The 16,866-nt window shown below is 48.2% G+C and overlaps 1 protein-coding gene across 5 annotated transcripts in view; it reads left to right on the top strand.

Annotated features, from left to right (window-relative positions):
- Nucleotides 1-16,866, top strand: part of TERT (telomerase reverse transcriptase) — a 136,829-nt gene that overhangs the window by 106,149 nt on the left and 13,814 nt on the right. The window contains exon 16 of one of the 5 annotated variants that reach the window (XM_073332447.1): nt 4,880-4,902. The exons of the other annotated variants lie outside the window; for them this stretch is intronic. Within the exon in view, the coding sequence (XP_073188548.1) occupies nt 4,880-4,881 (2 nt within the window). The 3' untranslated portion in view covers nt 4,882-4,902. Of the gene's footprint in view, nt 1-4,879; nt 4,903-16,866 lie in introns of those variants that run through there. 5 annotated transcript variants of the gene reach the window in all.

The raw sequence follows: 16,866 nt of genomic DNA, 5'->3' as shown, positions 1-16,866 counted from the left end.
AGTTCCTATTATTTGGTATCTCTTTCAGCACAGGTGATAGCATAAACATACTTGACTACAAATATTAGCCTTACTTCTTCACTTGGTCACTGAACGAAAATAAATCTATCTGAACGCAACCCCATTTCCCCCCTAACAGGATTGCCCTTGAGGGAAACTGTCAATAAAGTTTACAGTATTTTGCCCAAAGCTATATCACTTATAGTTGACTTCTGTTTTATACATATAACTTAATTTAATCAGAGTATCAGGTTCCATTAAGTTCCCTATTATCCAGAATAGTATCTGACACGTCATATAATATCTTAATGTTTGATATCAATTTTTTAAATTCATTTAATCACAGACAGGGAAAAAAGGAAATTTCTTCAGCAGTACCAACAGTGCATTCTTGTGAAAGGCAGCAGAAACATTGTTTCCTCAGAAGGTCTGAAGAAACCTTGCTGTTAGATCTTGAGTATTTTTCCCTCATCTCTCTGTCCTGTGTTTTCTCAGCTGCCTTGATGCCCAGGCAGTTCTCAAATAGTAATAACTCATAACTTTGGGGCCTTAGTTACTGCACCATATATAGAGGTTTATGACTCTGCTGCTGCTTCTGTGCTAAGACAGATGTTTCTTTATCTCAGGTGGCATGCTTTTACATCCAGAGATCTTGGGTTCAGTCCCCATTTACCGCCGGTACAACAGTCATTTTTGTGTCCTGTTTGTAATCACTGAAGCGCAATCTGATCCAAAGCTAAGAATAGAAAAAGAATCCTGATACATAAGTATTTTTGAGACAGCTGGGCAACTCAATCGTAATGTGTGTGTTGTGTCTCCCTGTGTGGATTGGTCAACACAGAGGATAACATCATGCTTTCACCCTCATTCCTTTTGCAGAAGTAGAAGATGTTTGCACTGATTCTGAAAGTTGCTGATCACTTAGTTGAGGGTGTGTGTGATGGGTTCCCCAGGGTACAACCTGGAACTGGGGTACCTCTGAACTTTCTGTCTTACCAACCTGGGCTCCCTCTCGCACTGTGGTGCTGTGACAAGCTTCAAACCTCTCCGGGTACTGCACTTACACAGACATCCACAGGCAGAGATGCAGCCAGCTGCGTTACATGAATGCTTCTCCTAGCCACTCATAAACCAACGATGGAGAGGCTCCAGCCAATTCCCCAGAGCTCCCCAGCCTAGGACCCCAGAGCTGTACCATCTTACCCTGGTCAGAAACCTGACCAGTGTCTTTATTACCCCGTCCATCTTTCCCTCAATGTGGAGAGGACATGCACCAGCTCTTGTCCCTGAGCAGATTTCCCATGTACTTCAAGCAAAATCTACTGTTTTAGGTCAACTCTAAAACACATTTATTAACTAAAAAGAGAGAGATTTTAATTGATGATATGTAATAAGTGTACAGATCAAAGTTGGTTACCTAGGAAATGAAAGTAAGATTGCAATCTAAGTTATATAAACTAGATAGGATTTAAATCAGGCAGTGTTTCACCTTGATAGATGGGAGAGTTCCTAAATACACAAGATGAGATTCTCCTTTCCAGCCTGGGACTACCTCCCCAATTCAAAGTTTTTGTCCTCCAAATATATTTCCAGGTGTTGAGTTGTGGGGGCAGTGAGGCCAAGTGGTGACGTCACTTCCTCCTTTTATAGTTTCTTCCAGCTTGCTGGAAAGATCCTTTGCTATGACGTGAGTCAAACAGTCTCCATGTTCTACATGCTATCTCTGAGAGGTTTCCATTGTATATAGTTCCTGGGGTAGTCCTTTGTAATATGGATTCCCCTTAATAGAGGGCAAAAGTTGTCTTGCTTCTTCATTGTTGTACCTGAAAGGCTAGTTGTGGGTGTTTCCAACTTCACAACATAATTCAGTAACACACACACAGCAAAACTTCGTAAAGTCCCATAAAACAATAGCATATACAATCCAACAGGATATTAATATTCAACAGATGGAGACTTCTAAAATGATACCTTACAAGGCATACTTTGTACAAAACATATCATAATTATATCACCATGGTGAATATGGGGGTGCCAGAGTGTTGCTTTGGAGTGCAGAGTGTTACAGGGTGAAAAAAGGATATTTGTATAAAGTTAGCGTAAAGACCCTAGAGTATTTCTTGCAATGACTTTGTCATAATTATAAAGGGAAGGGTAACCACCTTTCTGTATACAGTGCTATAAAATCCCTCCTGGCCAGAGGCAAAATCCTTTCACCTGTAAAGGGTTAAGAAGCTAAGATAACCTTGGTGGCACCTGACCCAAAATGACCAATGAGGGGACAAGATACTTTCAAATCTGGAGCGGAGGGGAACAAAGGGTTCGGTCTGTCTGTGTGATGCTTTTGCCAGAAACAGATCAGAAATGCAAGCCTTCCAACTCCTGTTAAGTTAGTAAGTAATCTAGCTAGAAATGCGTTAGATTTCCTTTTGTTTAATGGCTGGTAAAATAAGCTGTGCTGGATGGAATGTATATTCCTGTTTTTGTGTCTTTTTGTAACTTAAGGTTTTGCCTAGAGGAATTCTCTATGTTTTGAATCTGATTACCCTGTAAGGTATTTACCATCCTGATTTTACACAGGTGATTCTTTTACCTTTTCTTTAATTAAAATTCTTCTTTTAAGAACCTGATTGATTTTTCATTGTTCTTAAGATCCAAGGGTTTGAGTCTGTGTTCACCTGTACAAATTGGTAAGGATCCTTATCAAGGCTTCCCCAGGAAAGGGGGTGTAGGGCTTTGGGGGGATATTTTGGGGGAAGACGTCTCCAAGTGGGCTCTTTCCCTGTTCTTTGTTTAAAACGCTTGGTTGTGGCAGCAAAGACAAAGTAAAGTTAGTACCTTGAGGAAGTTTTTAACCTAAGCTGGTAAGAATAAGCTTAGGGGGTCTTTAATGCAGGTCCCCACATCTGTACCCTAAAGTTCAGAGTGGGGAAGGAACCTGGACAATGTTGCAAAACAGTCTGTATAGAAGTTAATTTGAATGTTAATGTTTGTTTAACTGTTGCATTTTGATTAATGAGAAAACTCTCTTTAAGAACAGAATGTGGCAAACAGAGTATGTTTCATACTGAGAGGAAAGTGCATAAGGGTTGCCTGTTACTCCAGAGAGTGGAAGAATTTGCTTGTGTAAACATACATTTATTATATCTTTCCAGAAAGCAAGCCTCATTCTCACAGGTGTAGCGTTAATATTAGGGCATTGCCAATGGGCCTCTCAATTATAGGTCACTGGTTTTGAATCCTGCTCAGCTCAGCAGGGATTAAAAGTTGTTCCCATCCAATGAATGTTTGGCAGCTCCTATATGAGATGAGTTTCGGGAGTCTGACATCAAACTCACTACCATTCTTTGCAGTAGGTTGTAAGTTCTTCTGGTCAGGGACCATATCTTGGGTCTTATCTGAACACAAAAGCAGTGTCATTTTGACTAAACTGGTAGAGTTAAAGCAGCACATCCTAGTGTGGATGCTGGTATAAATGTGCTTACACCTATATAGCTATTCCTGTGTGTGAAAGGAGATTAAGCTTTATTGGTTAGGGACTATTTAGAAAAGCTGGACGTGCACAAGTCCATGGGGCCGGACGAGTTGCATCCGAGAGTGCTAAAGGAACTGGCGGCTGTGATTGCAGAGCCATTGGCCATTATCTTTGAAAACTCGTGGTGAACGGGGGAAGTGCCGGATGACTGGAAAAAGGCTAATGTAGTGCCCATCTTTAAAAAAGGGAAGGAGGAGGATCCTGGGAACTACAGGCCAGTCAGCCTCACTTCAGTCCCCGGAAAAATCATGGAGCAGGTCCTCAAAGAATCAATCCTGAAGCACTTAGAGGAGAGGAAAGTGAAAGTTTACGGATGATACTAAACTGGGAGGAGTGGTAGATACGCTGGAGGGCAGGGATAGGATACAGAGGGACCTAGACAAATTGGAGGATTGGGCCAAAAGAAATCTGATGAGGTTCAATAAGGATAAGTGCAGGGTCCTGCACTTAGGACGGAAGAACCCAATGCACAGCTACAGACTAGGGACCGAACGGCTAGGCAGCAGTTCTGCGGAAAAGGGCCTAGGGGTGACAGTGGACGAGAAGCTGGATATGAGTCAGCAGTGTGCCCTTGTTGCCAAGAAGGCCAATGGCATTTTGGGATGTATAAGTAGGGGCATAGCGAGCAGATCGAGGGACGTGATCGTTCCCCTCTATTCGACATTGGTGAGGCCTCATCTGGAGTACTGTGTCCAGTTTTGGGCCCCACACTACAAGAAGGATGTGGATAAATTGGAGAGAGTCCAGCGAAGGGCAACAAAAATGATTAGGGGTCTGGAACACATGACTTATGAGGAGAGGCTGAGGGAACTGGGATTGTTTAGTCTGCAGAAGAGAAGAATGAGGGGGGATTTGATAGCTGCTTTCAACTACCTGAGAGGTGGTTCCAGAGAGGATGGTTCTAGACTATTCTCATTGGTAGAAGAGGACAGGACAAGGAGTAATGGTCTCAAGTTGCAGTGGGGGAGGTTTAGGTTGGATATTAGGAAAAACTTTTTCACTAGGAGGGCGGTGAAACACTGGAATGCATTGCCTAGGGAGGGGTGGAATCTCCTTCCTTAGAAGTTTTTAAAGTCAGGCTTGAGAAAGCCCTGGCTGGGATGATTTAATTGGGGATTGGTCCTGCTTTTGAGCAGGGGGTTGGACTAGATGACCTCCTGAGGTCCCTTCCAACCCTGGTATTCTATGATTCTATGATAAGGCACCTTTTTTACTGGTATAAATGAGTCCACTGAGGGCTTTGTACTAGGATAGCTCTATGGGCAAAAACTTCAAATCCCTAAGTAACATAGTGTGGCAGTTCACAGTCAACAGAAACAGTCCCGTCCCCTACATCACTTCCAGAGGGACCAAGCCTAGGTCCACAATCCAATGAGGAACTGATATCTCCAGCATCAAGAGAACAGTTCCAGACCAAACAGGAAGCAGATGAAAGCCTCCAGAGAGCTTGGACGGCAGCACGGAGCAACCGACCACCTCTCAGCTCTTCTAATCGATCCAGGTTTGTTGTAGAAAGAGGACTTTTATACAAGGAAACTCTTTCTGGTGGACACCAGGAAGACTGGCATCCTCAGAGACAGTTGGTAGTGCCAACGAAGTACCGGGCCAAGCTCTTGAGCTTAGCCCCCACGATCATCCTAGTGGCCGTGCTGGGGCGAACAGGACCAAAGACCATTTGGGGAGGTCATTCCACTGGGAGGGAATGGGCAAGGATGTTTCTACCTATGTCCGGTCTTGTGAGGTATGCCAAAGAGTGGGAAAACCCCAAGACCAGGTCAAAGCCCCTCTCCAGCCACTCCCCATCATTGAAGTTCCATATCAGCGAGTAGCTGTGGATATTCTGGGTCCTTTTCCGAAAAAGACACCCAGAAGAAAGCAGTACATACTGACTTTCATGGATTTTGCCACCCAATGGCCGGAAGCAGTAGCTCTAAGCAACACCAGGGCTAAAAGTGTGTGCCAGGCACTAGCAGACATTTTTGCCAGGGTAGGTTGGCCCTCCAACATCCTCACAGATGCAGGAACTAATTTCCTGACAGGAACTATGGAAAACCTTTGGGAAGCTCATGGGGTAAATCACTTGGTTGCCACTCCTTACCACCGTCAAACAAATGGCCTGGTGGAGAAGTTTAATGGAACTTTGGGGGCCATGGTACATAAATTCGTAAACGAGCACTCCAATGATTGGGACCTAGTGTTGCAGCAGTTGCTCTTTGCCTACACAGCTGTACCACATCCTAGTTTAGGGTTTTCACCATTTGAAGTTGTATATGGCCACGAGGGTAAGGGGCCATTACAATTGGTGAAGCAGCAATGGGAGGGATTTACACCTTCTGCAGGAACTAACATTCTGGACTTTGTAACCAACCTACAAAACACCCTCCAAACCTCTGTAGCCCTTGTGAAAGAAAACCTGCAGAATGCTCAAAAAGAGCAAAAAGCCTGGTATGATAAACATGCCAGAGAGCGTTCCTTCGAAGTAGGGGACCAGGTCATGGTCTTAAAGGCTCTCCAGGCCCCATAAAATGGAAGTGTCATGGGAAGGGCCATTCACGGTCCAGGAGTGCCTGGGAGCTGTTAATTATCTCATAGCATTCCCCACCTCCAACCAAAAGCCTAAGGTATACAATTAAAGGTTTGTCAGTTTACAGCCCAGGGAGGAGATGGTGCTGAGTGGCCTGAAGGTGTCTACTATGAAGGGAAAAGTGCTGGTGGCATGGAAGAGGTGAACCTCTCCATGACCCTTGGGCGTATGCAGCGACAGCAGATCCAGGAGCTGTGCACTAGCTACGTGCCAACATTCTCAAGCACTCCAGGACTGACTGAACGGGCATACCACTCCATTGAGACAGGTAATGCTCACCCAATTAAAGTCCAACCTTACTGGGTGTCTCCTCAAGCTAAAACTGCTGTAGAACTGGAGATCCTGGATATGTTACAGATGGGTGTAATCCGCCTCTCTGGCAGTGCATAGGCATCTCCAGTGGTTCTAGTTCCCAAACCAGATGGGGAGATAAGTTTTTGCGTGGACTACCGTAAGCTAAATGCTGTAACTCGCCCAGACAACTATCCAATGCCAGATGAACTATTAGAGAAACTGGGGCGGGCCCAGTTCATCTCTACCTTGGACTTAACCAAGGGGTACTGGCAGGTACCGCTAGATGAATCCGCCAAGGAAAGGTCAGCCTTCCACACACATGTCGGGCTGTATGAATTTAATGTACTCCCTTTCGGACTGCAGAATGCACCCGCCACCTTCCAAAGACTTGTAGATGGTCTCCTAGCAGGATTAGGAGAATATGCAGTCGCCTACCGTGACGATGTGGCCATATTTTCGGATTCCTGGGCAGAACACCTGGAACATCTACAAAAAGTCTTTGAGCGCATAAGGGAGGCAGGACTAACTGTTAAGGCTAAGAAGTGTCAAATAGGCCTAAACAGAGTGACTTACCTTGGACACCAGGTGGGTCAAGGAACTATCAACCCCCTACAGGCCGAAGTGGATTCTATCCAAAGGTGGCCTGTCCCAAAGTCAAAGAAACAGGTTCAATCTTTCTTAGGCTTGGCCGGTTATTACAGACGTTTCGTACCACAGTACGGCCAAAGCACCGCCCCACTGACAGACCTAACCAAAAAGAAGCAGCCAAATGCCGTTCAGTGGACCGAAGAATGTCAGAAGGCCTTTAACCAGTTTAAAGTGACACTCATGTCTCACCCTGAACTAAGGGCCTCAGACTTTGACCCGTTCCTAGTAACCACAGATGCGTCCGAGCGTGGTGTGGGAGCAGTTTTAATGCAGGAAGGACCAGATCAAGAATTCCACCCTGTAGTTTTTCTCAGCAAGAAGCTGTCTGAGAGGGAAAGCAACTGGTCAGTCAGTGAAAGAATGTCACGCCATTGTCTACGCTCTGGAAAAGCTACGCCCATGTGTTTGGGGATGGCGTTTCCACCTGCAAACTGACCATGCTGCGCTACGGTGGCTTCATACCACCACGGGAAATAACAAAAAACTTCTTCAGTGGAGTTTAGCTCTCCAAGATTTTGATTTTGACATCCAACACATCTCAGGAGCTTCTAACAAAGTGGCTGATGCACTCTCCTGTGAAAGTTTCCCAGAATCAACTGGTTAAAATCGTCCGTGAGATGTGGAAAATATTATTAGTCTTCGTATACTTGGTAGTATATTTAGAGGTGCATGTGTCTTATTAACTCTGTTTTTTCCTAGAGCTCCAGGAAGAAATCCCAGCCAGCGTTTCACCCTATCTATGATTTGCGGGGCGTGTCATAAATATAAAGGGAAGGGTAAACACCTTTAAAATCCCTCCTGGCCAGAGGAAAAACCCTTTCACCTGTAAAGGGTTAAGAAGCTAGGATAACCTCACTGGCACCTGACCAAAATGACCAATGAGGAGACAAGATACTTTCAAAAGCTGGGGGGAGGGAGAAACAAAGCCTCTCTCTCTGTCTGTGTGATGCTTTTGCCGGGGACAGAACAGGAATGGAGTCTTAGAACTTAGTAAGTAATCTAGCTAGATTATGCATTAGATTCTGATTTCTTTAAATGGCAGAGAAAATAAGCTGTGCTGAATGGAATGGATATTCCTGTTTTTGTGTCTTTTTGTAACTTAAGGTTTTGCCGAGAGGGATTCTCTATGTTTTGAATCTAATTACCCTGTAAGATATTTACCATCCTGATTTTACACAGGTGATTCTTTTTACTTTTTCTTCTATTAAAATTCTTCTTTTAAGAAACTGAATGCTTTTTCATTGTTCTTAAGATCCAAGGGTTTGGTTCTGTGTTCACCTATGCAAATTGGTGAGGATTTTTATCAAACCTTCCCCAGAAAAGGGGGGGTAACGTTTGGGAGGATTTGGGGGAAAGACGTTTCCAAACAGACTCTTTCCAAATTATATCATAGAATCCATAGAATATCAGGGTTGGAAGGGACCTCAAGAGGTCATCTAGTCCAACTCCCTCCTCAAAGCAGGACCAATCCCCAATTTTTGCCCTATATCCCTAAATGGCCCCCTCAAGGATTGAACTCACAACCCTGGGTTTAGCAGGCCAAAGCTCAAACCACTGAGCTATCCCTCTGCCCATTAGACATTTGGTGGTGGCAGTGATAAGTCCAAGGGCAAAAGGTAAAATAGTTTGTACCTTGGGGAAGTTTTCACCTAAGATGGTAAAAGTATGCTTAGGAGGTTTTCATGCAGGTCCCCACATCTGTACCCTAGAGTTCAGAGTGGGGAAGGAAACTTGACAACTGCTTTAAAAACTCTCCTTCCAGTTCCCTCAAAAAGGCCCCCAGGTGAAAGGAGCTGAGCTAAGGGTGAAGCTAGAAAAAGGGGACCAGGGGGAAGTGGCCCAGGAAATCAAAGCAGCTCCATGGGTGAAGAGGAAGCCACCAAGAGTTGCTACCATTAGGGTCCCTGGGCTGGAACCCGGAGTAGAGAGTGGGCCCGGGTTCCCCCCTTTGCTCTTCAGAGACTCCCTTGAGAAGGGAAGCAGGCTTTGGTCCAGGCAGGAGGCTGAACTGCACCTACTAAGCTCAAAGGAGCATCAGAGACTGTGGGGTATTCCCCCTCCCCATCTCCCATTCTGGTCTATGATGAAAGTAGCTCGGTAGGCTGTGACCCTTAAGAAAGGGAGGTCACATTGAGAGCCCAAAAGTGCGAGACCCACCAATACAGGCTTGGAGCTTTGTCACAACAGTTAAACTGGTTAAACTGGTACAAAATCTGTGTGTCTGTGAACCAGGCCTAACTATATGTATGAACAATTCCTAGCACAGTAGGGACTGGTGAGCTGATCTTGATAGGGTCCTCCAGAAAGAACTTCTGCAGAGGGGCAAAAATCATCTTACTCACTAAACATTTGTGAGAGCTGACAACATTATAATTGCATCACACACACAGAGAGAGAGGGCAAGGAGAATTCAAAAGCCAGATGACAAACAAAAAATATGATTAAATCTTTTTATAAAAAAAATCTTATGACTTTGAGGAGGGCTGACTCATGATTTTTGGACTTCTCGGGTTGGCAATATTGCCTTCTCTGTTTTTGTTTTTAATCATAATTTAAAAGTGAAACTAAAAGTAAATTGCCAAAAAACCCAAATTAATGATTAAATTAAAGTTCTGTTCTGAAATGTGACTCTTTTTTTAAAAAAAATAGTGTTCCACATTCATTGTCCCTCAATGAATTCTATATCAAGTTTGCTCAGTTCATGTGTTTGAGGAATGAGTAAATTCTATTCCACAATAACATGAGCAGTAAAACCTGTTTTTACGGGTATGTATGTTCTCTGGTTTTGATGTTTTTTTCTAAAGAGTTGTCTATCTTGCAAATGTACCAAATGGAGTCTGAATGTCAAGCTGTGTTTTCTGGTTACTGCATCATCACCAGAAAGTGTTATTTTCCCAGAGGAATTTGTGTGTGTAGTTAAGGTGCAATTAAGGTGTGTAAATCTGAATGCCTTGAGGTAAGTTTTATGTGATAAGAATTTAGGCTATGTCTACATATGACTACAGGTGTGAATTGCAGAATGCACCAAAGTATTGTTCTCTAACTGTCCATATGAACACTGCTGGTGTGAATGAAAAGGTACGTAGTAAACGTTCTTCTTCGAGTGATTGCTCATGTGTATGCCACAATAGGTGTGCATGCTCACCACGTGCACCGGTACTGGAAGTTTTTCCCCTAGCAGTACCCGTAGGGGGGAGTGCCGCCCTGTGGTGCCTGCCTGGTGGAGTATAAGGCGGGCTGCGCTCCCCCCACCCTCAGTTCCTTCTTGCCCCCAGTGAAGGTGTGTTGGAACTGCTCAGCTCCAGCTTTGCTGTAGCTCGTCCCCAGAACTCATCGTTTGTTCAGTAATACCTATAGTTAATTAGCTAATTCAGTTAGTTTAGTTAGTCATTGAGCCTGGGCTGGGGCATGCTTTAAGTCGTGCGGCTATTGTAGGTGCTCTATGCCAAGGAGCAACCTGCACGCAGATTGTCTGCGATGCTTGGGAGAAGCCCATATCAGCAAAAGGTGCAAGATCTGCAAGGCTTTCAAGCCCTGGACTAAAAAAGAAAGGGACATTAGGCTCCAGCCTATCCTGATGGAGTTGGCGCTGGCCCCAAACCCGGCACGCCACTCCAAACTGGTACCTGGCACCGCAGTGTTGTTACATGAGACCCTCCAGAACCATCGTGCAGTCGGCACTGCTCCCCATCCCTGGGGCACGCCAAGAGGACCGGGAAGACTCCCTCTTCACAACGGCACTGAGGGACGTCTGGGGCAGAGGCTAGGCCCATGTCGGGTAGTCCTCGATCCTCATTGGGCCCTAGGCCTCCAACTCATGTTGAGTGGAGTAGCCCGGCCCCTTCGGAGCCAGTCTCTCCGGATGTCCGGATGCCATCTATGACCAAAGCCCTCCAGGCAGCCAGGGACGTCATGTCCATGCCAGTGCCCAGAGCTACGCCGATGTGGGCCACACACTCATGATCCAAGCCGCCGCTGAGATCATCGCAGTCGCCACTGGCCCGGTACTGGTGTCGGTCGAGGGAACATTCCCGACACCGCTCACAACCCAGTGACCATTCAGGGCTCAGTCCATGTGGATCGCCCTCGACACCAGCCAGATTGTCTGGATGCATGCTGTCCAACCGGGACTCCCGGCACCGCTTGTCTTTGCAAAGCGAATATCGACAGGACCATGGCGGATGTCACCAACTGTCCTCATCTCGCAGGAGATACCGCCTTCGGTTATGGCATGATCGTTGACGCCGTTCCTGCTCGGACTCCCATTCCAAGTCTCCGCCAAGGCACTGTAGTCCCGGGCATCGATCACCAGCGCCTCGCCAACGCGGATCCGCCCATCGAGGTCGTTCGTAGAGCAGCTACTACTGTCAGCGCCGCTCCTCCGCATCAGGATTGTGGTCCCGTGGCTGACATAGGTCCCAGCACCGCCAATACTCCCGGTCCAGAGGCAACAGCTGATCATACACCAGCCTGGACTCCCCTCGCAGGCGCCCATCTACAGGCCAAGCTAGCCAGCGCAAATGGCCGACCCCGTTGGTGCCGCAGCAAGCGCAGTGGCACCAAACATCCTGGCTAGTCCAGTGGTACCAGTGAGCACCGTGGCCTCCAGCGCAGCCCCCCATGGCGGCTCGCTCGGTGGCCGGGGCCTCGGAAGCACCGTCGGCGTCCATCTTTAGACTGCCAGAAAAAAGGTCGGTGGGACCTGTGTCCTCAGTACCGTGCCCGGAGTCCGACCAGGTGGTGGATCCTCTGGTGCCGGACAATACCCAAAGCACTGTACCGGCTTCGCCCCGTCCGGAGGAGCTGATTGTGGCCCTGCCCCCCTCTATACCGCAGGAGGACTACCAGGTTCACCAAGCCCTCCTAAAAAGTGTGGCAGTGAGCTTCCACTCCCAGGCTGAGGAGATGGAAGGGCCCACAGACTCCCTGTTCAATGTGCTTTCCTCTTCAGCACCGGGGAGGGTGGCCTTGCCGCTCCATGAAGGGGTGGCAAGAATTTCAACTGCCCTGTGGCAAAACACCAGCCTCGTTGGCTCCCATCTCTAAAAAGGCGGAGCGCAAGTACTTGGTACGCACGAAGGAACACGAGTATCTGTATACCCACCTGGCGCCCAACTCCTTGGTGGTCGAGTTGGTCAACCAAAGGGAGCGGCAGGGGCAACCAGCCCCGACCCCCAAGAACAAAGACACTTAGAGGCTGGATACTTTCTGGAGAAAAGTTTATTCGTCATCAAGCTTCCAGCTACTAGTAGCAAACCATCAGGCTCTCCTGGGTCACTCCGAGTTTAACCTCTGGGAATCCCTCCCCAAGTTTGAGGACTCCCTCCAGGAGCGCAGTAAGAAGGAGTTTGAGATGCTCGTGGAGGAAGGAATGGCGGCCGCAAGGGCATCCCTGTAGGCCGCTTTGGATGCAGCAGACATGGCTGCATGGTCCATGGCCACAGTGGTGTCCATGAGACAGTCGTCATGGCTTCTGCTCTCTGGGCTCTCCAGCAAGGCACAGCTGTCAGTGCAGGATCTCCCTTTCAACGGGAAGGCTCTGTTTGCTGAGGAAACAGACACAAGGCTGCAAGGCATGAAAGACTCCCGCACAACCCTCTAGGCCTTGGGCCTCTATGTCCCTCCTCCGGCAAAACCCAAGTTCAAGCCTCAGCAGGCTCCAGCCCAGGCCACCCTCCCAAAGTACGAGGCCACCCACAAAAAGCAGTGGGGCTATAGAAAGAGCCTGCAACGGCAATCCCGGTCAGCCCCCCAGCCTGGGTCTTCTAAGGGAAAGCAGGCAGGCAAAAGGCGCTTTTGACGGGACGCTCGGGGGTACCCTGCCAATTCTCAGCAGGGACCTACCCCCAATAAAGCACCTTTTCTCCAATCGGTTGTGTGCTTTCCTCCCAGAATGGTCCACGAGGCTCACCTCGGACCGATGGGTCCTCAACACCATCTCCTGAGGTTACACCCTTCAGTTTACCTCCTCCCCGCCCAACCACCCTCCACTGCCATCCCTTCCAGGGGACCCCTCTCACAAGGCCCTGCTCAAGCAGGAGATGGGGCAGCTCCTCTACCTAGAGGCTATAGAGGTGGTGCCCAAGGAGTTCCTGGGCAGGGGGTATTACTCCTGGTATTTCCTTATCCCAAAGCGGGGCTCAGGCCCATCATGGATCTGTGAGGCCTGAACCACTACATGGTAAAACTCAAGTTCCGCATGGTTTCCCTGGCCTCCATCATCCCCTCCATGGATCCCGGGGACTGGTACGCTGCCCTCGATCTACAGGACGCGTACTTCCACATCCACATATTTGAGGGGCACAGACACTTCCTCTGTTTCATAGTGGGACAGTAACTACTAATTAACGGTCCTACCGTTTGGTCTGTCCACCGCCCCCAGGGTATTTACAAAGTGTATGGCAGCGGTAGCGGCCTACCTCAGACGCCAGGGGGTCCAGATATTCCCATATCTGGATGACTGGCTAGTCAAAGGCACCTCCTGGTTGCAGGTGAGGGATCATGTGGCACGCCTGCTGTCCACATGTACTGCCCTGGGCCTGTTGACAAACAATACCAAGTCCATGTTAGTCCAGGTCCAACGCACAGAGTTTATTGGGGCGCTACTGGACGCGACGTCGGCCAGGGCCTCTCTCCCACCAGACAGGTTCAAGACCCTGAAAGGGCTCATCGATGTGGTCACAAGGTTTCCGGTGATGACAGCCAGGATTTGCCTGCAACTGCTGGGTCACATGTCTGCGTGCACATATGTGATCCGTCACACCAGACTCAGAATGAGGCCCCTCCAGCTCTGTCTGGCCTCGCAGTTCTCCCTGGCCACGGACAGAATGGACAAAAAGTCCTCACCATGGTGAACTCAGTGATCACCTCCCTGCGGTGGTAGTCAGTCCCAAACAACATGCTCCAAGGGGTCCCGTTCAGGGACAGGGCCCTGTCATTGGAACTGGTGTCCGACGCATCGGACCTGGATTGTGCGGCCCATGTGGGGAACTTTCAAACCCCAGGCCTGTGGTCTCTACAAGACCTACCCCTTCATATAAATGTCAAGGAACTCAGGGCGATGTGACTGGTGTGTATGGCCTTCTGCTTGCACCTGGAGGGCAAGGTAGTCAGGGTTGTCACAGACAACACAGCCGCGATGTTCTGTATCAAGCGGCAAGGTGGGGCCTGATCCTCTGCCCTCTACCACGAAGCCCTCAGTCTGTGGGACTTCTGTATAGACCACAACATCTACCTAAAAGCCTTCCACCTGCCAGGCGCCCGGCATGTGAGGGCGGATCACTTGAGCAGGGATTTTTCCTCTCAGCACGAGTGGTCTCTACACCCAGAAGTGGCTCACCAGCTCTTCCAAAGGTGGGGTACTCCCCAGGTAGACCTATTTGCAACCCGGCAGAACCGACAATGCCCCCGGTTCTGCTCCTGGGGGGGTAGGGAAGGGCGCTATCTCCGATGCCTTTCCCCTGTCGTGGTCTGGCCAGCTCTTCTACACCATTCCCCCATTCCCTCTGATCAGTAGGGCCCTGGAGAAAATAAAGACGGACAAAGCCAGGGTCATCCTAGTTACTCCGGTGTGGCCCCAGCAGCACTGGTACAGGACCCTCTCAGGGCTGGCGGTAGCCACTCCACCCGGACCTGCTCTCTCAGGACCAGGGTCACCTCCTCCATCCCAACCTAGCAACGCTTCACCTCACAGCGTGGCTGCTCAGTGGCTAAGTGGCGAGGAAAGGACGTGCTCGGAACAGGTTCAGCACGTCCTCCTCAAAAGTAGACAGCCCTCAACTCACCGCTCCTATGTGGCGAAGTGGTCTCGGTTTTCAAGGTGGGCAGCAGGCCAGGGTGTTTCCCTCACGGCCACCCTGATCCAGCTTATCCTTGATTACCTCCTCTACCTGAGGGTTTAGGGACTGGCACCCTCATCAGTCAGGGTGCACTTGGCGGCTATATTGGCTTTCATCCCCTGGTGCAAGGGCACACAGTGTTTTCCCATGCTGTGACCAACTAGTTCCTTAAGGATTTGGACCATCTCTACCCATATTCCAAGCCCCTGGTTCCACAGGGGGACCTAAACTTTGTGCTGGCTCATCTCACGGGGCCCCGTTTGAACCACTGGCCACGTGTTCCTGGTCTCACCTCTCATGGAAGGTGGCCTTCCTGGTAGCTATCACGTTGGCTGGGCGGGTCTCGGAGCTCAGGGCCCTAACCTCCGAACTGCCATGTACAGTTTTTCATAAGGACAAGGTCCAGCTGCGCCCACACCCCGCATTCTTCCCGAAGGTGGTTTCCGCCTACCACATGGGTCAGGACGCTTTTCTGCCAGTCCTCTGACCCAAGCCTCACACTACTAGTGAGGAACGCCATCTCCACACACTCGATGTGAGCAAGCTCTGGCTTTCTACCTCAAGCGGACCAAGCCATTCAGAAAGTCTTTGCAATTGTTTGTCACCTCGGCTGAGCCGATTTCCACTCATCTGTTCCTGTTGTGAGCTGGCGGGGGTTCCCCCGCCACCCATTGTGAGGGTACACTTGACTCGGATGCAGGCCTTGTCAGCTGCCTTCGTGGCCCATGTCCCCATCCAGGACATTTGTAGGGCCGCCACGTGGTCTTCAGTTCACACGTTCACCTCACACTATGCGATTGTCTCCCAGGCCAGGGATGTTGCCAGGTTCGGAGGGCGGTATTCTGTCCTGAGAACTTGTGAACTCCTACCCACCTCCAACAGATATAGCTTGGAATCACCTGTTGTGGAATACACACGAGCAATCACTCGAAGAAGAAAAGACAGTTACCTTTTCTGTAACTGGTATTCTTCAAGATGTGTTGCTCATGGCTATTCCACATCCCACCCTTCTTCCCCTCTTTCAGAGTTGTCTGGCAAGAAGGAACTGAGGGTGGGGGGAGCACAGCCCCCCTTCTGCCATGCCAGGCAGGCGCCGTGTGGGTACTGCTAGGGGAAAAACTTCCAGCACTGGTGCACATGGCGAGCATGCACACCTATTGTGGAATAGACGAGCAACACATCTCGAAGAACACCAGTTACGGAAAAGGTAACTGTCTTTTACTGTAGTCTTTCAAACAGTACTATGTTAATGTGAACTAAGTACCTTTTAGTTCATGCCAGAAGTGTCCACATAAGGCAGTTACAGCACAACACTTTGGGGCATTCTGTAATCATATTCATGTAATCTGCACTGCAGCACAGCATAGGTAAGCCTTTAGTTACTAATTCTGTGGATAATGCACAAGACAAAAAAAATTCATATTACTCTCTCTTGCTGCTATGGGCTCGGCAATGATAATAGGACTAAAATCAAAAAAAAATTGTTACTACTTTTAAATAAGCAACTGTGAAGTGGGATATCTATAGGAAGTACATCTCCCAGCAAGAAGGAGCCATATATAAATATAGTCAGTTATCTGACTATTATTGTATTTCATACCCCACAAAGGCAGAGAAATTCAAAATTAAGCTTGTTACTCTGTTTTGAAAGGGACACTGTCAACCTGGGGGATAGTATAGATAGTATAGATATAATATCTAATTTTAGGAATAATTTCTCTCTCTAACACACTAGAAACCTCAAAGTGATATTAGTTTTCCTGTCAGATATTTAACTCGAGTGTATATTTTAAAAAGACATCCAGATTTGTTTTAAAGTCTTCAAGACATACAGAATCCACCAGATCTGAAGGTAAGTTATTTCAATGGTTAATTACCATCACTATAAAAAAAAGTGTGCCTTATTTCTAGTCAGAATTTGTCTATTCTGAGAGAAGGAGGCTCCCAAGAGAAGGAGGCGGGTGGTG

Source organism: Lepidochelys kempii, chromosome 2 (genome assembly GCF_965140265.1).
Source record: "Lepidochelys kempii isolate rLepKem1 chromosome 2, rLepKem1.hap2, whole genome shotgun sequence".
Lineage (NCBI taxonomy): Eukaryota > Metazoa > Chordata > Testudines > Cheloniidae > Lepidochelys > Lepidochelys kempii.
The sequence above is the reverse complement of the archived record's forward strand: the minus strand, read 5'-3'. Positions and strand labels throughout refer to the sequence as shown.